Source organism: Dermacentor andersoni, chromosome 11, assembly GCF_023375885.2.
Source record: "Dermacentor andersoni chromosome 11, qqDerAnde1_hic_scaffold, whole genome shotgun sequence".
NCBI lineage: Eukaryota > Metazoa > Arthropoda > Arachnida > Ixodida > Ixodidae > Dermacentor > Dermacentor andersoni.
Genome location: NC_092824.1, coordinates 31038518 through 31059366, shown reverse-complemented (window position 1 = coordinate 31059366; position 20849 = coordinate 31038518). Strand labels below are relative to the sequence as shown.

The following is a 20849-nucleotide window of genomic DNA, read 5'->3' as shown; positions in this document are numbered from 1 at the left end:
TCGCTAAACCGAAGCTTGTTGAGATATTCGCCGTCGATCTTTACTCCTAAGGCTTGCCAGTTTAATAGCTTGAATACTTCTAAGTACGCAGTGAATAGCATTCGAGAGATTGTCTCCTTACCTGACCCCTTACTTTATACGTATCTTCCTACTTGTGGAGAAATCAGGTGGTTGTGTATTCTCTGTAGCTATTTCCCACGGTATTTACGTAAGTGGTCTGTACTCCTTGATTGCGCAATTCCTCTATGACTGCTAGTATCTCTAGTGAATCAAATGCTTTTTCGTAATCTATGAAATCCATATAGAAGGGCTTGTACTCTGTGGATTTCTCGATAACCTGGTTAATGACATGGATCTGATCCATTGAAGAGTAACCTTTCCTGCAGCTAGCCTGCTCCCATGGTTGACTAAGGTCCAGTGTTGCCATTATTATATTGGAGATAATTTTGGCAAATATTTTATATAATACTGGGAGTAAGCTAATGGGCCTATAGTTTTTTAGTTCTTTAACGTCACCCTTCTTGTGGATTAATATAATCTTTGCATTCTTCCAGTTTTCTCGCTTTGCATTCGATAGACACTTCGTATAGAGAGCCGCCCGTTTTCCTAGCATTAGGTATCCTCCACCTTTGATTAAATCGACTGTTATTCCATCCTCTCTTGCCGCTTTTCCCCGTTTCATGACTTGCAAGGCTTTTCTGACCTCATCTCTATTATAGGAAGAGTTGCTGTATACTGTTCATTATTGTTTCGAATAGAGTACTCCTGAATCCTCTGGGTACTGTAAAGGTCAGTGTAGAATTCTTCCGCTGTTTTTAGTATACCTTCGAGATTGCTGATGATATTACCCTGCCTATATTACAGTGCATACATCTTGGTTTGTCCTAAGCCAAGTTTCCTTCTCACTGATTTCCGGCTGTGACCATTTTTAAAGACTTCTTCAGTCTTTTTCACGTTATAATTTCTAATATCACTTATTTTCGTTTTGTTGATCAGTTTTGACAGTTCCGCGAATTCTATCTTATCTCTTGAGTTGAACACTTTCATTCCGTCTCGTTTCTTTAAGTCCTTTGTTACTTGGGAGAGCTTGCCTACTGGCTGCCTTGGCGCCTTGCCTCCCACTTCAACTGCGGTATCTGAAGGCAGCCTCGTTCCGGTTTCATTCATTACCTCTTTGTCATCACCATCATCTCTCTCTTCTAAGGCTGCATATTTGTTTGCAAGTACCAGCCTAAGTTTCTCTGCTTTTACCTTTACTGCCTCTAAGTTGACCTGTTTTTTTTTACCAATTTTACTCTTTCTATGTTCAAATTGAGGCGAATCCTGGCCTTCACTAACCTATGAACATTGCACTTTACCCTATCTATTACTTCTACATCCTGCACTATGCTTGGATCGGCAGAAGTAATGAAATCAATTTCATTTCCTGTTGCACAATTAGGGCTTTTTCAGGTGCATTTTCTGTTGCTACATTTACTGAAAAAGGTGTTCGTTATTTTCAGCTTATTCCTTTCTGCGAATTCTACCAGTCTCTCTCCTCTAGTGTTTCTAGAATCGACAGCGTAGTTGCCAATTGCCTGTCCACGCGCCTGCTTTTTTCTCACTTTTTGATTGTAGTCCCCAATACTACTGTATACTGCGTTTGCACTTTTCTCATCGCTAATTCAACATCTTCATAAAACTTGTCTACTGCCTCATCGTCGTGACTGGACGTTGGAGCCTAAGTTTGTACTACCTTTAATCTATACATCTCATTGAGTGTGAATACGACTACTGCTACCCTCCCGTTATTGCTGTAGAATTCCTGGATGTTTCCCGCTATGTCCTGAAGGATTTAGAATCATACCCCATACTGCTTCTTATCAGGGAGACCTCTATAGCAGAGGACAGGGCCACTATTCAGCAATGTGCAAGCCTCACCAGTTCTAATCTAACTAAGGCCAATAATATCCCAAACAATGTCTAATAGTGCTTCGAAGTGTCCTGCTAAGCTAGCCTCACCCGAGAGGCTTGGGGTGGTAAACGTTGCAAGGGTCAGTTTCCATTGGCAGCCTGTCCGGACACAGGCATTTGTAGCACGCTCGGCTGCGTTGCAAATCTGACCACCGCCTTGGTCAGGTGCTCCGCAGCCGCTGGGGACTGAGAGCCATTGGTTTATTGAGGACATCATTAGGGAGGTTGTGGCCGAATACTGCACCAGGGTGGCCTATTCCTGTTCTGGTGAGGAAGTGTCTTTTTTCAAGCTTAGTGGGCCTTCCTAATTTGGTTGTACCTGGATTAGTATAACGCCACTCGCTCTCGGCATCTTTCTCCGGCGTCAGCCGGAGAAAGATGCCAAGCCAGCAAGCCCAAAACTAGATAATCCAAGCCAGAACTAGATACGGTATGCAATTATTGAAATGGCCAATTCCGAGCATTATGAATTGTTAATCATGGTTTTTTAGGTACAATGGCGAGTTCTCTCTTTGCTTGTTTTCGGAAAACTATCTAAAATGTATTCCCTCCAACAGTTGTAATTTTGATGTACATTTGTTTAGTTCTCTTCAGTCCAATTGTAGTCCGTTGAGGTTAATAGTTATCATGTTGATGATGAATGTGTTTACGACTAATTCTGTCATTCTTCCTTATTTGTGTTTGTTCCTATCGTATTTGATACTCTGTACGTGCATTTTTTTTCTGTGTGTTTCATATTTTGCGATGTGTTATGGAGCATGTTGAACTGCTGTTGTCTACTGCGCGTGCTGTCTGGTGTCAAAGGCCTAGTCAGGTTGATTTTAGTGCCGCCTTTTGCCTTGGCACCAAGACAAACCACTCTTGAGCGCTGGTTCCTCAATAAAGAAATAAACAAACAAAAAGACAGGCAGTACATCACAGACTTAGAAATCTTTAGAACAGCAGTTTCTGATTGTTACAATTTTTGGCGGTCTTCCTCTGAGCGTGCGGCAAAAGTGTTCCGGATAATTTCTAGAATAGCTTGGCCTGGTCAGTGGCTACGCTGCGGGCGAAAGATTTCCGCCTGCATATATGTACAAAGCATGTTTTGTCTCTTTAAGCTTCGCTAGCAGAATGTCCGTAAAGTTTTATTGAGCATCAAAGTCAAAGGTAAAGTTATAGGCTGTGGCTTGTTCGATTGCTGCAGAATGCTTATAAGGGCAGCATCCGCACATCTGCTGCATTACTGACGTTTTTGGTTTGGCTACATTCATGAAAGAAACGAAGGCTAAATTTATGATTTCATCACGAATGTATGATGCCCGTAGATGATATTTGCCTGAGAAGGGTCCTGACAGCACATTTTTGAGTGTGTGTGTGTAGCGGTGAAGGAAAATGTTGCACCTCTAAATCCTAATAAAAATGTGACAAGGCTTTCAAAGCAAGAAAATGAACCTTACGAAAAGATTTTGTCACTACTTCCTTAAAGGTATAAACGATAGAGCGCTGGTGTTCTCGACGCTTCGCTTCAAAACAGCTTTTTCTTGAACCTCCTATGTATAGGGGTGCAGAAATATCGGAAACACAGATGTCTCCTATTGTTGGCTCTAGCGTAGCGGCGCTAAGTCTGAGGACTCGGGTTCGAATACCGGCGGCGGCGGCCACATGTAACCGCAGCCGTAAAGGAAAAACGCTTGTCCGCTGTGTAGATGGTCAAGAACGCCATGTTAAAATTAATGTGGAGACCCCACTACTGCGTGGCCTATAATCAGATCCGCGTCGCAGCACGTAAATACCACAGAATTTATTACACCCACATGCGAGAACAAGGAAAGAGCTGGCGTTTCATGCTCATTTCCTTTCTTGATCATCAGGAGCAAAGTTTGTTTCCGAGCAGAAACCTGGCAGTATCTCGTGCGGCATGATCTAGAAGGATTTTTGTTGTGATTTTAAGCCGAGAAGAGACCACGCCGGCCGTAGCTACAAATTCCACTGTCAGTGGCAGCATATCTGCACTGATTAAACCAATTAATTTTTTTTACGGAATTAGCGAAACAAAAGTAACATATAACCTGTTTCCCGACATCTGCAATGCTGCTTCATCTGTTTCTAAAGAAATGGCATGATGTTGAACACGCTATATGCCCAGAAATTTTCGCCAGGCTTCAAAAGAACACTGCGTCTGCATTTTCTCCCTGTTGGCTTTAGTGGCCACTCTTTTCGGTGAGAGTACAATGCTGAAATACTGATTTAAAAGGAAGGTTGATGAACTTGCTCAACATATACTCCAAATATATATATATATATATATATATATATATATATATATATATATATATATATATATATATATATATATATATATATATATTAGTGTGTGTGTCTCCTGCTTGCATGCGTGACGCGAATTCTGGAAGGCACGCGAGCACCAACGATTTCGGTGGAGCCTTTCATGAGTCATGCACCTGCTTAAATAGCCGAGGCGCTTGAGCATGTCACCAGATTTCAACGATCTCTGTGTGTTCACGTACCTAAACTTATTATTGTGCGCAGAGGGTCACGTCGTCAACTGTCAGATTTGTGGCTGGTCGATGTGCGCACGGGCCTCTTTCATGACCGTCAAGGCAAAATGACGATAAGGTAAATAACGGGGCTTTGCAATTTCTGTTGCCGTGCAGCACACACCACTGGCTTTCTTTCCCATCGTTGCTTTTTAGAATCGTTCAACACGGCTCGATGGCTCCAAGCGAGAACGCGGTTTTCAAACTTTCTCGATTCTCAAGTTTCGGTGAACAAGGCGATTGCTCCTTGGCGCCGAATCCATCATCGGATGGAGTGGGCACTCAAATAAATGTGTGCGTAGCAAAGGCGGTAGCACTCGAGAGCAGCAGTTTTTTCTGCAACCAAATGCACGATCCCAAATTGGAGCTCTTTAGGGCAAAGTTTAACTAACGAAGTGCTCTCCCAATCTCTTCTCTCGCAGAGTTCCCGGAGGAACCAGACAAGCAGCGTTTCACCAGCGAGACAACCAGGCTGCCAGCAGAATCCAACAGAGCGGCGTTTGCCGGTTCGTTTTCACCGACACGAAAGCCTTCCAACAGCACGCCGCTCACCACTTGCTTGGGAAAAACAACTGCTACGAGTGCGGCAAACTGTTCATGAAGCCTTGCGACGTCAAGAGGCATTTACGTACGCACGGCGAACCATCCTTTGAGTGCAGCGTGTGCGGCCAAAGATTTTATAGCGTAGATGCGCGCAAGTACCATATGCTTTCATGCCACGTAGGCGTAGAGGACTGAGAAGCCGTCGAAGGGCCTCCTTAAGACGGCAGCCCACACCACGAAATTGGTCGAGCACGTCGTGAAGCAGCGTTGCACTTGACGCTTGCATCTGTTTCGGTGGAGCCGAATATTCTCCCGGGAGGACTGACTTGTCTGGTTATCACCGCGACACCCAAGTGTGTCGTGGGCCTGAGCCTCAACTGTTCTAGCTCTGCGCTAACTTCTTGACAAACTGAAGTGGGCTAATCTTATCCCTTCTGACTACGGCTGAAAAATGCCTGCGAATAAATTTCTTACAGTGGTTATCTCGAGGAATACTGTGCCCCAGCTCTGTGGTTTTCTTCGAAGAACGCACCCATTTTTCGCAATCCACCAGCCATGGTTAAAATATATTTCTATGCCTCGCGGATTGAACAAAATAGCGAGATATAGTAGTAAGGAGATTTATAGTGGAGGTTTAAAGAGTAAAGGAACCACGACTTCAGACGGGACGTGATGAAGGAGTGGATAGGACGAGCGCTGCTAGGTATAGTACTTAATAGTGAAGTTGAGCCCTCATATTCTCGAGCCTTGCTGGTAACGTTATCAGTAGTTTTAGCGCCCTGTATTGCACAAACAAAACTGTTAGATATGATACCCATTCGTTCATTTGAAGAAGCTCAAGACTGTGCCCAGAAAAACGTGATTCTCATAGCGGAAGAACTGCTACTCTAGTCGGCTTAGCTTGTGCATGTAACTAATGATCAAATAAAACATTGCTGCGGCTAATTAATAGACTTAAATGGTGATTCTGGCATGACCTACATAACGGTGTGGAGACGGTCACCTAGCCTGCTTGGTTTGATCAGGTGTACTGTACATGCTTTCATTGCAGGGTTTTTGTATAAATCTCGATAATCCTTTTTTTTCTGTCAAAGCTTCTCTATCTGCCTTCTATCGCTACGTAGGCTTGCAACGAATCAGGTCGTATTAATTTCTTTCCTGCTTTTCTTACACCTATACTCTTAACGTATCTTGGTTATCGTGGTTGCTGAGCGGTTGATGCTTCCAGCCATGTAAATTGAAGCGCTTTTGGAAGGTTTATGTTACCTCCGGGTCTCGCCGAATAAATCATTTCGCGTGCCATTAGGTGGTGCCGAGTGGTCTCTGAAATTATGCTTCAGCATTCACATGCCTCATCTTGTTGCGAATATTTGCTCCGGTGTGTTTTTGTTCCTAGGCAACCTGCTCGAGCCTCCCACTCCCACTCCCAACAAGCTCCCAAGCTACTCCCACTTGTGCTATCCAACAGGTTTTTCTTCCAACTTTATTTCTTCCCGTTCCTGTAAATGTCCCTGGTCTTTTTTTTTTTCATTCTTTACAGCCAATTCGGTGTCTCTTTTTCTCTTGAGTGGCTACGGTGTTGAGCTGCTAGACGTCAGGTCGCGGGATCGAATCTCGGCCACGGCGGCTGTATTTTGATGGAGGCGAAATGCGACAACACCCATGTATTTAGATTTAGGTGCACGTTAAGGAAACGCAGGTGGTGTCAATTTTCAGTTTCTCATTACGGCATACCTCGTAATCATTTAGTGGTTATGGCACGTAAGACTGCATTATTTTTCAAATGTTTCTCTCTTTCTTTCTCATGACTACCGCTTGTCTATTTAGACATTAGATTACTCGTTACTTAGTTGCCAACTTTCTCAACCTCTTTCTATTGTCTCCACGCATATTGGAGCACAGATAGTTGCGCATAATTTTGCAGTGCACAGGGCGGGTGTGCAGAGGTTTGCACAATTTCGACGGGTCGTGATTGGTCCGGCTATTGGGAAAGGGAACAGCCATGCTTCAGCCACCGCGGTCACGAAAGCTGGCAAGGCTGGCGTAGAAAAAAAGCTTCGCATGAAAAAAAAAGTAAAGTTGGTGAGACGCAAAAATCAGAAACGGAAGTTGGTGACGCCATTTACGACCCCCGCCCTCCTTTGAAAGCTCACGCTGGTAGCATCCATGCACCGATCCATCGATCCAACCATACTAAACGTGCAGAGGATTGTCTGGGTATTTCTGAAAGAAAGAAATACCGGGTGAGTGTTGAGAAGTTTTGCAACGAACAGAGAGCTCGACCTAAGGTAATATTATTTAGCCTTCTACTCTGCTCAAAGGCGAGGGAACCTGAGAAAAGAAAAAGAAGGGTATAAGTAATGATGTTAACAATAGGTGAAGTAAGGAGCGATTATGAGAGGTTACAAGTTCGAGTCCGTAGGGCCCTTTCACAGTCTCGAATCTGAGGCTGTGTTAATAAAAATTCTAAAACAGTCCTGATGGCTTGTAAAATGTGACTGTGAATGGTAGGCATTGGCGTCGCCAATGCCGGGAGATCACGGTCACATAATATATGGCTTTATATATATATATATATATATATATATATATATATATATATATATATATATATATATACTTGCCTGCATAATACCTGAACACGAAATGACGGCTTATCGACCTAATAATGAAATAGTGAATTTTATTTAGTGGGTCCATTGATTTGATCAATTGTTCACTCATTGATCCGATTCGTCGTAAATCTCACGAGTTGAGAGATGCCCTCGCGGCTATCATGCGATTTCTATCTTCTACTCGCGATAATAAAACGCAACAAACTTACCATCAACATGCAAGGAGCACAAGTAAAACGTGTCGACGACGCAGGGCCCCACACAGACACCCACATACACACAAGCCTCACACCGAAATGCCAGCACGTCTAAGGACAAACGCATACAAAAGGATCAAGGAATCTCTCCTCCGTAGTTCCAAGGGGAAGTCAGATAGCCAAGGAGCAAAAAGCCTCCCACTAACTCTCTCGCACCCGCTTGTACACGCGCCTGCGCATAAATGTCCGGCGATTCCTGAAATTGCCGTCTCGTCCGGCGTTGCAGCAGCCGTTGTACCTTGTTGCGGCTCGAGACAGAGTTTAGGCCAAGAATCCTTCAGCCACAGGGATGAGTAGATCATGGAGTAGGAGCGAATGAAAAGGTTTATTTTACATTATTTACACTGGCTCCAGATGTGGAAGCCAACGTACTCCATGTAGGAGCACATTAAATGTCTGAGCTCACATCAGGCCATTCCACTGCACCAAACTTCTCCCACATTAAAACAGTGGTCTTCCTTAGGAGACTGTACTAGGGAATCCGAAGACTCTATGGCGGCCAATCACAATCGTCGTATCGGTCGCAATATGCCTGCCATGTTGTCTCACCGTTCCAGCAGAACTCGCCTTCTGTGTTGCACCATCGCCTCCACATAGGAGGCAACCGCGTCATAACCTGGGAAACTGGAGTCGACGCAGCTCCCATGGTAGTCCCTGACGTTGGGCCCTTTCCTCAGTTAGTTGGTTTTCAGTGACGATCAGCTTGCAACTACCTTTTCTGGTTGTTAACTCGTATACAGAATCCAGGGGTCTTTGTCACCTCGTGGAGAGCTTCGTTGTTGTCCTGTTAACGGTTGGTGCCAGGCTGCGTCGACGTCTGGACGGGCGCTGATGAAAGGGGTGTGGGGGGGGGGGGGGGAGGGGTGCCTTGTGGGAAAGACTAAACGAATTTCCTTTGCCGTCTTCAGATATAACCTTGACGGTGAACGAGTTGAGATCGACGTGAAACGTTGGTATCTGGTAAGCTTCATGGTAAATAATGCATAATAAAACGTCCAAATGACGAGTAGTCGAACGAGGGATGCTAATTGAGCGAACGTTTCAACAAGAAGGATTGTCTTTGTAAGTTACTGCCAGGTCTAAATCAAATCTCCTTGCCGAAAGCTTTCCAGAAGCCACACTACTTGATCGACTACATTACATCGCCTCGTGCGTCTAACTTCCTGGGAACGTTTCTCTTGTTTGAAATGTTTCAGCTTGAGGCTTACCCTCCGTTCTGCTCAGTCCGGCTCAATACACACTGCAGCTCAGCAGAAACATTGTCCCGGCGTGGTTGCTTAATGTCTACGGCGTAGTGCTGCAAAGCATGTGGTCGCGGGATCGTATCCCTGCCCCGGCGAAAAACGCTGTAAACACACTCGTTCTGTTGTGCAGCAGCAGCTGCCTCACGTTCAGCGTCACTACATTACGTCGTACCCAACTGTTATTACCACACCTTCTTCAGGCACTGCAGCAGTTCAGCAACAGTGGTGTTGCGGAGCTCGATTACGCGGGTGCTATCTTGACGAAGGCGACCGCATCGAGAAGAAGGCGGAATGGATGAAAGGCTTGTGTAGTGCGTGGACAGAACTGCACACTAAAAAGCATTTTGATGGTGGAAATTGGGCTGGAAGTATGCCGTGGCTGATAATGAAATCATGGTTCTGGCATGTAAACCCTTAGACTTTGGGAACGCGCGTCCAGGAACGTTGCAGCACAATGCTCAACCTTTGTGCGCAGCTTCCAGCATTGTCTTATCTAGCAAATCGGCGCTTGCACGATATGCGCAATCCAAGTAATTTTCTATATTGGAGAGTTGTCTCATCAGATGGTAAGCTTAACCAAGACACAAATTCTTTCCATTCCTCACGAGGTCGCGGGATTGAATCCCGGCCACGGCGGCCGCATTCCAATGGGGGCGAAATGCGAAAACACCCGTGTACTTAGACTTATGTGCACGTTAAAGAATCCCAGGTGGTCGAAATTTCCGGAGTCCTCCACTACGGCGTGCCTCATAATCGGAAAGTGCTTTTGACACTTAAAACCCCACAATTTAATTTTTTAAATCTTTCCATCGCATTAAAAGAAAATTCAGTCTTATATTTTGAGACAATTGGAAATTGCTTTTTACAAGAATCATTAAGCCAAAGCTGCGCTTGACAAGACAGTTGACCAAATACTTTGTTGTAGTTTGTTCGGAAAGGTGAAGCATAGAAATGGTATGAACGATTCTAGCGGTACCATGAAGCTCCTCAGACAAAGAGAGAGAGAGAGTGAAGATAGAGATAGCAAAGGGAGGAAAGGCAGGGTGGTCAACCAGACGAGCGTCCGGATCGCTACGCTACACTGGGGGAAGGGAAAGGGGGAACGGAAAGAGGAAAGCGGGATTTAGGGAATACTGTCTGTGAACGCAGCAAACCGCCTGGAAATCAGTCAAGTCCAAACAAGTGCTCCGCCGATACGTTAGGTTGCCGTCATTCTTCTCTCTGAAGTTAATCTTGGTGCTTCATAGCTGGTGATCCACGTTGAAGCCGCCAGGGAAGACAAAGGAGCAGGTGGGTCTGAGAAGAAGGTTGCAGTGCGTGGCAGTATATTGTTAAGCTAAGCCTCAGCCGTTCTGACTTCAGTGCGAATAGAATAATGCGGACGAGCCATGATGCTTACTCAAGAGTTGCAAGTACTGAACTGAGAGCACCAAGCACATGCATTGCACTTCGCGCTGACGGAGTGTGTAGGTTAGTTAAGAGCATTCCAAAAGTATTCATCAGGAGATCGGAGCACCATAACCACTTGCCGGTCTTCTTCGGGCAATTTGTCAGGAACCCACGCTGTGCGCTACACAGCCGTGCGCAGCTGTATCAGTTGACGTGGCTCCGGCTCCTGCTGTGGCATCGGGTGTGGCAACGCCTCCGGCTGCGGCCTCGGCTGTGCTACAAACTGGCATCGGCTGTGGCATCGGCTGTGGCATCGGCTGTGGCTTCAGTTGTGACTTCCGCTGTTGCTCTGGCTTTGGCCGCTGCTTTAGTAGTGCAGACCAGGTTGTATTGTTTAGAATGAATTGTATTGTATTTGTATGAATTGTAGTTGTATTGTATTTAGAATAAATTGCGCCAGGGGTAGGGGGCAGAGGAGGAGGTGCTGTCAGATGGGTCCTACCCTTGACAGAGGCATCGGCGTTCTTTGAAATCCGATGGCCTCGGGAGCGTCGCTTTCTATCGGCCGCAACAGCTTCCCGACGAGACGAATGGTCTCTCGCCATCTGCTTCAAGGTCGCCTTTTTCTTCTTCATATTGGGGCAGTGCTTCGAGGAAACATCGTGGGACCCAGTGCAATTGGTGCTTTTGAGAATTGTGGCTCGCTGCAGCGTCAGCAAATTCTCGCGTTCTCCCACACGGCGCTCACGTGTCCCAGCCTCATACAATTTCGGCATTGCAGTGGCCTTGGGATGAATGGTCGCATAAAGTGTCTAATATGGCCAACCTTGTCAAGCGAAGAGAGAGTTTAACCCTTGAGAATAATTTTCACGCAGCGGGATGTGCCGAGGCGATACACATGTATTACAGCGACGCCATCAACTGCAGGCTTCACTAGAATCAGCAATTCAGCGCTGGAGATGGAGACGTCCACGTCGTAGATGACACCAGTAGTGGAAGCGCTGTTCTGGGGGATGTACGAGCGGAGCTTAACGCCATCTAGTTCTGTAACTTTAGTCAAATTTCTCAGCCAAGTCTCATGTGTGACGCCGAAAGCCAGCACATTCTTTTTTCGTGTGTTGACTGTAACATTTGTTACCTGATTTGGCGCGACCGCTTCAAGTTGCACCGATGCAGACTGTCTGTTGAGACGCCTCAGCTTGTTGTTAGCGAGTTCTGGTACAAATAGAATCGTAATGACTGTGGTATTCTGAGTTGGTCCTACTGTTAGCGTGCTCGAAGACATGGATGCCCTGGTGGTGTGCCTTCGTTTCGCCTTGCGGCTCCGCACAACCTCGAAGGCGACATCTGAGAAGTCCTCACTGTTGAGCGAGTAGAAGCTGGCGTCATCGCCGTCGGTTCGCTGTGGAGGCCGGTCCACTTCCTAGACGATGCCGCCGCTGAAGTTGCCATTCCCGGCTGAGGCACAGGCATGTCCACTTGCATCCGCGCCACGAAACCTGCCGGCTCTCCAAGTATGTACGCAGAAATAAGGAGAAAACTGCTGAGCTAGAAAAGTAGCGTCCTGGCTCAGAGACATTTCGTCTTCGTCTCCTCAGACAGTATTCAATAAATATACGGGGGCATCATTATGGAGCCTCTTGACAAGTGAAAATGCTGCTGAGCCGCGTAAACACCAGCCTGGCAGCTATTAGCCATCCCGCTTCGCTGGCCTGAGGTGTCTCGAGAGCACAGCTTCGTATCTATCGTAAAATAAATTACACCCTCAAAATTTAGTAAAAGTGCAAGTTAGCTGAACTCGCACCTTTTCTGAGTGTAAGGGTGCGAGCTACACCTTTATTCACAATTAAATATGCGTTCTCTTTTAATTACGTGCAAATTATTACACACACACACACACACACGCACACACACACACACACACTATATATATATATATATATATATATATATATATATATATATATATATATATGGGAAGTTATGTTTGTATGTGCACCGAATAACAGTACCAGTGATGAACGGGTTTATATAACCCCGGTGCGCTATCAGGAAAGTAGAGGAATGAAATCCATGCTTCGACCGAAAACTGTCTGTTCGGGAAAACTCATGGCTGGAAATATCTAACGCAAAGAAATCGTTGCAATCAAAATGAAATAAAGGAACCGTTTTGACCGGAAAGGCAAGCATCGACTGCAATAGTAAATTATTAAACAGCTATACGAAGTAAGAATTTCGGCTTTAGCGGCCGTAAAAATTTGTAAACATAGGCACACCATTTAAAATACCAAACATGGTGTCACGCGTGACCATGCATGACAGCGGCTTTCCGCGGTCATCACTCGATGACCGCGGAAAGCCGCTGTTAAAACGCTCGCTTCAGGAAACGCGGCAGCCGCGGCGAGCGAAGTGACATTTGTGCTGTATATCGCTTCAACGAAAAGTGAGCTCCAAGAACACACAGCCCCCACAAAGCTGCGAGCCACCGAGGCACCTAGACTTTGCCCCCTAGAGTGGTGTCCTCCTAAGGAAATACAACTCTAGATACGGCCTGCGACAGCGTGAAGCCGCCACAGGCGCAGTTGCCGCCGGAGTAGAACGCCGCCCAATTTGCACCCACCTCCCTCTCCTTCCCCTTCCTCCAGTGCCTCGCAACATTGGATGCCCCACGCGCGACGGCTGCTGCCCGCTTTCGTCTGTTCTTTCGCGGGCGAGATTGACCCGCGATCGTCTGCTTGTATCGTACACTTTCACTTGCACATACAGCGGTGGGCACGGTGTGACGGTGCCATCTCCCTTAGACTTGCTACGGAACGTCCCGGCGACACCGACGGCGGAAATGCGTTTGGAGTGTTCGTATGACATCTATCGCATAAAAGACGTTTTGGCGCCACTGTGGGAGCCTCGATCACAATGAAGGGAAAGAAATGAAGTTTGATTATATAGGTTTCATTATGTGACGTGAACATCGGGTCTGTGTCGGGGGCAGATTGCCTGAGTGGCGATTGAGCGTCTATGGCGTCGTCTAGAAATGAAGGTATTCAGCCTTGCGGTCTGGTTCTTTTCTTTGAAAATTATTTTCCCGCCATCCCTGTCGATGCCATGGTGCGTGGACACTGGGTTTTCAACTAACGCGTTCGTTGCCAGGTACTTGATGTTGACATCATAGTTGTGTTGTTATTAATCTTATCTGAAAGGGCCCGTTTCACCTATGTACACGTGTTCACAACCAGCGCAAGGAATCCTGTACAGCATAACCGGAAACTTCTCTTTCACGAGCTTCTCTTTGACCGTTAACCATTGTGTGTATGAGCTTGCGTGTGGTTCAACTGAACAGTACAAATTTAAGTACCAGACGTCGACTTGACGCACTGGCCTCTGTGCATCAAATGTTAAGTGTTAATATAGAAGTGGATTAGGGCGACCACAAGCCATGATATACATTATTTTCATAGGTTTAGCCACTGGGCGTATGCCTATTTATGGCGAATCCTCCAGAATGGTTATCTGCAATCGGGACACAAGAGGTGCAGATTACTTAAACGTCATAACCATTCTCCTCTCGACATGCATTATACATCACCTTCGTCATCGCGACATCAGTGCGACGTCTCGCTCTCGGCATAGGCCTTATTGGCAGTTTGAATTTCGGCATAGCTTGGGAGCGGTGCGGTGCATAAACACAGAAATTTCTAGAGAATAATGCGGTTACCTCTGCGGCGGATAAGCATATATACTGCATAAATAACATGTTGCAGAAGACGAAGGAAAGCAAAAGTTTACGCATCACGGTTAGTTAAAGAGTATTTATTAGCCGCTTTCAAAATGCTTCCTTTCACGTTTATTCGATCACGTGTGTTAGATTTGCATACTTATTATGCGAAAAAAGGTACAGCTTGTACAGGAGGTATCTTAGCCTTTCATCATCGACCACTGCATGCTACGCTCGAGTATTGTTAAAAATGGATATAAAGGTCGTGATGAAAATTTGCCGGGATATGCGAACACGTGCCAAACTGCGCTTTAACACCTTTTGATAAATCCAGAGCTACGTAGCGTTAGGCACGCAAGCTAGAATGGAGGCGCATACGCAGTGCCACGTCTCGACAACAGGTGCCGATTTGGGAAGAGGGTTTAGTAATGCGTCATGGCACGCCCTCGTAGATTGCGTGAAGTATGACCGCCCCTGCGCTGTCCTGTCCTGGGAAATAACCGGTTGCATTGACCGCACGGGACGGGCGACCATGGCCGGCAAAGAAACAGAAAGAAACCCAAATTTACGATGTCGAGTGGCAGTTGCAAAGTGGACCAGGGTACAAGCAGTGCAGCCACTGATCTAAACCATGGCAGGTGAGCTTCCATTGAACATTTACTTCGAATAATGTCAAAACTAAGAAGTTGTTGCATGCAGAGTGCCAACCATTTAGTTTCTTTTACGGTAAACATTTGTAGCCGAGCTCTCATGGGTTTTACTCACCGTGGCTGCTGCTGATGTGTTGATGAACACGGCTCACAAAAGAGATATTTGCAATGTCGAATTGGCTTGCAGGTAGCCCGAGCACATCGGCAGTTATACCGGCTCTAGCGCCTGAGAAATTACTCAGTCAATGAACACGCCCTACCTAATATCCTCTACGCATCAAGCGCAGGCTCTTGATTCTCTTATTCTTTTGAAGAAACGAAGCTTTCTATGCCTTAGGGTTTCGTGCGCTTAGCCGGTTAATTTATTGACACGTATGGTTGGCCACTCTTGCACTTACGCCAATACTAAGCCTACACTTCAGTTAATATTTGGGGGTTTACGCGTCGAAAGCACGATGTGATTATCAGGCTCGTTGTAGTGGGCGGCTTGGGATCACCTACACTTCAGTTAATATTTGGGGGTTTACGCGCCGAAAGCACGATGTGATATCAGGCTCGTCGTAGCGGGCGGCTTGGGATCACTTTCGACAACAAGGGGTTCTTAACATGAACCCCACGAAACACGGGTTTTATCAGGTCCCAATCGAAATGCGGGCGCAGCAGCCGGTTTTTGATCACGCCACCTTTGGCTTAGCAGCGCAGTGGCACATTCACGAAGCCGCCACGACGAGCAATATTAACTTTGTCTGAACGCGGAATAGTCGTGCAGTGAACTTGGCCAATCTCGGTTACAATGTAATCTACATGTCGTGTGGTTGGGGGTTCCGTGTCTTTCTGATTTTGTCGAGCAAGTGCATAATTGTTGCGCTGCTACAAGCTTTGCAGAATATGTCTTATAGCCCCGCCGTGAAAGCTTACCTTCATACAGGCTTCAAGAAGGTCGCTCATGCTCTATGCATATTTGCCTAAATACAAATGGCCCAGTCGTTATTTTCCACCTCATATATGCGCATCCACGCGAGCCGACAAATGTTCGCGCCCATAAGCGTCAATTTGCCTACGCTGATCTGGGTGCGACGTTAGATAAAAATTTATCCGTATTGGAAAAATGGCTCTCAGTTCGAGGTTATTCGATTACAAAAAGATGGTCGTTCTAATATGTGATGACACATCAAACTGCACTGCATTCGAGGTATGCAGCGTCAAACTTGCGGTAAAAACGCACTGCTGTTAGATTTACTTTTCTTAGGAAGATTCTTCGACGATGAAGCACAAACATAACTGGGACGAAAATGTATTTCATCGATAATCCCGCGGATCAATATATTGGATCTAGTTACATCATGAAAGTTCGTTCGAAGTGGATACGCCTTGATAACGCACCGGATGCAATTTTTGCATTGCAATATGTGCCGTCAAGTATTAATTAATAATAATTAGAACTCTTTGTTAAATAGTCATAAATAAATTTTGATTGCTTCTGCAGAGACAGAGAAAGGCCAAGGAAAGACGAGAAGGTTAATCAGATTATATTCGGCTGGCTACCCTGTGTCGATGGAGCGGCATAATGATGCCATAAGTGAGAGCGAGAAAAATAAAAAAAACACACACACATACATATGACACAGAATTGTTCCTTTAGGCACAGTAACGCAGTTTGAGAAGGCGTTCCTAATGTTACGCCGTGTCACCGTTCAATCCTACGTCACACAGTGTACAGTCACAATTTGTCGCAGTCCCATGTATTTTAAGCAACTTAGCTGCACCTTTACGGCGGATCGCAAGGATCTTGATTTAGCCCAGTTTCCAAGTATGTCTTCCATTAGTGGGCGCTTGTCCAGTTGGTGTAGGGTTGCTTAGGGGACTGATCTTGGGGGGTCGAAACGGGGGCTGTTCCAAAGGTGTGTGGTTGTGCCATTGATCCCACCGAAGTCACAGAGTGGGCTGTTGGCCATCGCCAAAAGAAAGGAGTACACCTTTCAAAATGCTACTCCAAGCCATAGACGGATTCGAAGGGTGCAGTTACGTCGTGGAAGGGCGGGCGGAATACGGAGCTGAAAATTAGGGTCCAGGGTATGAAGGCCTGCCCTTGGGAATTCCAATGAATTGCATTGAGCTAATGTTAATTCACGTGCATGTGCGGAACGTTTTTTGGCTGCGTCGGCTCTCGATGTCGGCTCGTGAAATTGACGCTTGCGTCTGGGAGTAAATCAGCTCAATGACTAAAGCTATTCTATGTGACATAAGTAATTGTTTTAAAACTCAGTCAGGTAAATGGGGGGCTTAGCAGTCTTAAGAGGCGCAGTTCGTGATCATTGCCCTTTTTACCAGTCTTCCTCTGAGCTTGCGGCAAACGTGTTCCCGTTAATGTCTAGCATAGTTTGGTCCGTCTACGACTACGCAGCGGGCGAAAGATTTCCTCTTCTGTATAAGCACAAATCAATTCTAGCTCTTTTTGCTTTGCAAGAAGAATGCCTGTGCAGTTTTCTTGGGCACCGAAGGAAAAGTTTATAGGCTGTGGCTTGTTCGATTGTTAAAGTTTGCTTAAAAGTGCAGTATCCGCACATTTGCTACGCCACGTGATGTTTATGGTTCAGCTACACTCGTGAAACAAAGGCTAAAGGTATGATTTGATGACGAATGTATGACGCCCATCGATGATACTTGCTTGAAAGTAGTACTGGCATGACATTTTTGAGTGGTTATTTCTTGCGCTAAATCGAATTGATGTTCCTCTAAATCCTAATAAAAATTATTACAAGCCTGTTCTTTAAGATTTTCTAGAATGTTTTCGAACGTTTCAATCTCTAGGACCTCAAAAGCAAGAAAAAAAAAGATGAATCGTCTAAAAGATCTTGTCAGTACCCCGTTAGAGGTATAAATGTGTAGGCGCTTGTTTTAGACGCTTTGCTTCAAAACGATCTTTTTTCAACCTTATATATACAGGGAACTAAAAATACCTGAAGCACAGATGTTTACTACGGTTACTACGGTCACTAAGCTCGAGGACGAGGGATCGCATACCTTCAGCGTTGACAACTTTTCGACGGATGCTCAATGGAAAAACGCTCCTGCAATGAGCACACGTTCAAGACCTCCAGGTTGTCAAAATTAATCCGAAGCCCCCCACTACGGCGTGACCCATAATCACGTCGTCGTTTTGGCTCGTAAACCCCTCAGTGTTTTAATAAACGCAGACGCGAGAGGAATGAAACAGCTGGCGTTTCTTACGCGCGTGCTTTCTTGGTCATCAGAAGCCAAGTATCAGTTTCCTAGCAAAAAACTAGAAACCATCTCTTCCGGCTTGATGCAGTGCATGGATTTTTCTTGCTATCTTCAGCGGAGAGGAGATCGGGGAGCAAGCGGCAAGAAATGTCATTGTCAGTAGCAGCGTAACTGCTTTGATTCAACCGATTAATAATTGTTTTACCGAATTAGCGAAGCAAAAAGAAACACATTACCTGCTTCCCGAAGTCTACCGTTGCCGCTACATCTCTTTATTGAAAATCGCACGGATCTTGAGCACGCCATATTTCCAGAAAGTTTTGCCAGGCTTCCAAAGAACACAGTGTACGTATTTTTTCGTGTTGAGTTTAGTGGCTCCCGTTTTGCCGGGAGAGCACAATGCTGACATATTGCGGGAAAAGGAAAGATGTAGAACTGGCTTTGGCTGTACTCCCCCTTCGCAGGTACAGAAACATGGGAAAGCACTGTGTTGAGAAACACACCCTCTTTTTTGCTACTTTATGCCTTTTTCGGGCGACGTTTTCTGCCCCACTAACAACTAAAGGGTATCGCTCAACGCAAAGCGCGCCTGCATGCATTGGGACTTTCTCGAATATTATCGTTGACTCTGTCTGTAGTGTAAGGTTTCTGTGGTTGGGGGGGTAGGTGTGCGTGTGCGTGTGTGTGTATTCTAATTTCATGCGTGATACGAACTCTGGAAGGCACGCGAGCACCAGCGATTTCGGTGGACCCTTGCGTTACTCATGCACATGCATAAATAGCCGACACGCTTGAACACGACACCAGACTTCGACGATCCATGCGTGTTCACGTCCCTAACCCATAATTGTGGGCACAGGTTCACATCATAAAGACTGTTTTGCGGCTGGTCGATGTGCGCTCGGGTCTCTTTCATCACCGTCAAGGCAAAACAACGATAAGGTAAATTACGGGGATTTGCAATTTCTGCTGTCGTGCAGCACACACCTCTGGCTTTCTTTCGCCTCGTTGCTTCTTAGCATCGTCAAACCGCTCCATGGCTCCAAGCGAGAACGCGCTTTTGAAACTTTCTCTATTAAATTTCGGTGAACAAGGCGATTGTTCCTAGGCGCTAAACCCGTCATCGGAAAGCGTCGGCGTTGTAACATGAAAATGTCCTTTGCAAAGGTGGTAGCACTCGAGAGGAGTAGGTTTTTTCTGCAACCAACTCCACCATCCAAAATTAGGGCTCATTACAGAAAAGTTTAACTAATGAAGTGCTCTCCCAATCTCTTCTCTCGCAGAGTTCGCGGAGAAACCAGGGAAGCAGCGCGGCAACAGCCAGACAACCAGGCTGCCAACAGAAACCAAGAGTGCCACGTGTGTCGGTTTGGTTTCACCGACACGGAGGCCTTTCAAAAGCACACCGCTGACCACTCGCTCGGAAAAAAGCACAACTGCTCCGAGTGTGGTAAATTGTTTGTGAGCACAGAGACCCTCAGGAGGCATTTACTTTTGCACGGCGAAACATCTTTTGAGTGCGGCTTGTGCAAAAAAACATTTTATAGAAAAGATGGCCTCAAGAACCACATGCTTGTATGGCACATCGGTTCGCAGGACTGAGAAGCCGTCGAAGGGTCTCCTTAGCACGGCAGCACGCGCCACGAAATTGGTCGAGCACGCCGGGATGCACCATCGCCCGTGACGGTGGCATCGGCATCGCTACAGCCGGATATTCACCCTGGAGGAGTGACTTCTCTGGATGTCACCCTGACGCCAAGATCCGTCGTGTGCTTTCGCAGAAGAATTTGCGGTCTGGGCCTCAACTGTTCCAGCTGTGAGCTAACTTTTTGACAAACAAAACTGGGCTAACCTTATTCATTCTGACTACGGCTGACAAATGCCTGCCAATAAAGTTGTTACAGTGGTTATCTCGAGGAATACTGTGCGCCAGCGCTGAGGTTTTCTCAGAAGAGCGCACCCGTTCTTCGCCATCCTTTAGCCATAGTAAAAATAAATTTGCATGCCTCCTGGATTGAACAAAATAGTGAGATATGTTTCTTGGAAGAAATTGTAGTCAGGATACTTACAGCGGAGTTCTTAATAGTGAAGTTGAGTGATACGTGCCGCCCTAATATTCTCGAGCTTTGCTGGTAGCGTTATTAATACTTTTAGCACCCTGCATTGTACAAACAAAACTGCTAAAAATGGTACGCATTTGTTCGATGGTGGAAGCTCCAGACTCTGCCTGGAAAAACGTGATGCTCAAAGCGGAAGAACCGCTACTCTAGTTGGCTTAGCTCGTGCATGTAACTATTGATCAAATAAAACATTGCAGTGGCTAATGAATGGACATTAATGATGATGCTTTACTCGCATCCCCTTCATAACGGCGTGGAGACAGTCACCAAGCGTGCTTGATTTGATCAGGTGTACTGTACGTGCTTTCATTCAGGTGTTTTTGCGTAAATCTCGATAATCATTTTTTTTTCAAAGCATCTCCATCTGCCTTGTATCGCCACGTAGACATGCATTGAATCAGGTCGTATCAATTTCTTTCCTGCTTACACCAATACTCTTAACGTCTCTTGGTTATCAGGATCACAAACAGCAGCGGGGATAAAGGGCACCCCTGCCTCAGTCCCTTGTTGATATGAACTTTCTCCTCGCTCATCATCCCTTCCCATTCAACGCAAACGGTATTTTCTAGGTAAACCTCTCTCAAAAGCTGTATACAATCGT

At 45.9% G+C, this 20849-nt stretch overlaps 1 protein-coding gene across 1 annotated transcript in view; it reads left to right on the top strand.

Annotated features, from left to right (window-relative positions):
- The window catches only part of LOC140214263 (uncharacterized), a 30326-nt gene extending 9866 nt beyond the window's left edge, over positions 1–20460 (top strand). Inside the window, exons 3-4 of the mRNA XM_072285624.1 lie at positions 4916–5121; positions 19412–20460. Coding sequence (XP_072141725.1) covers positions 4916–5121; positions 19412–19593 — 388 coding nt within the window. The 3' untranslated portion in view covers positions 19594–20460. The remainder of the gene's footprint in view (positions 1–4915; positions 5122–19411) is intronic.
- The last annotated feature ends 389 nt before the right edge of the window (positions 20461–20849 follow it).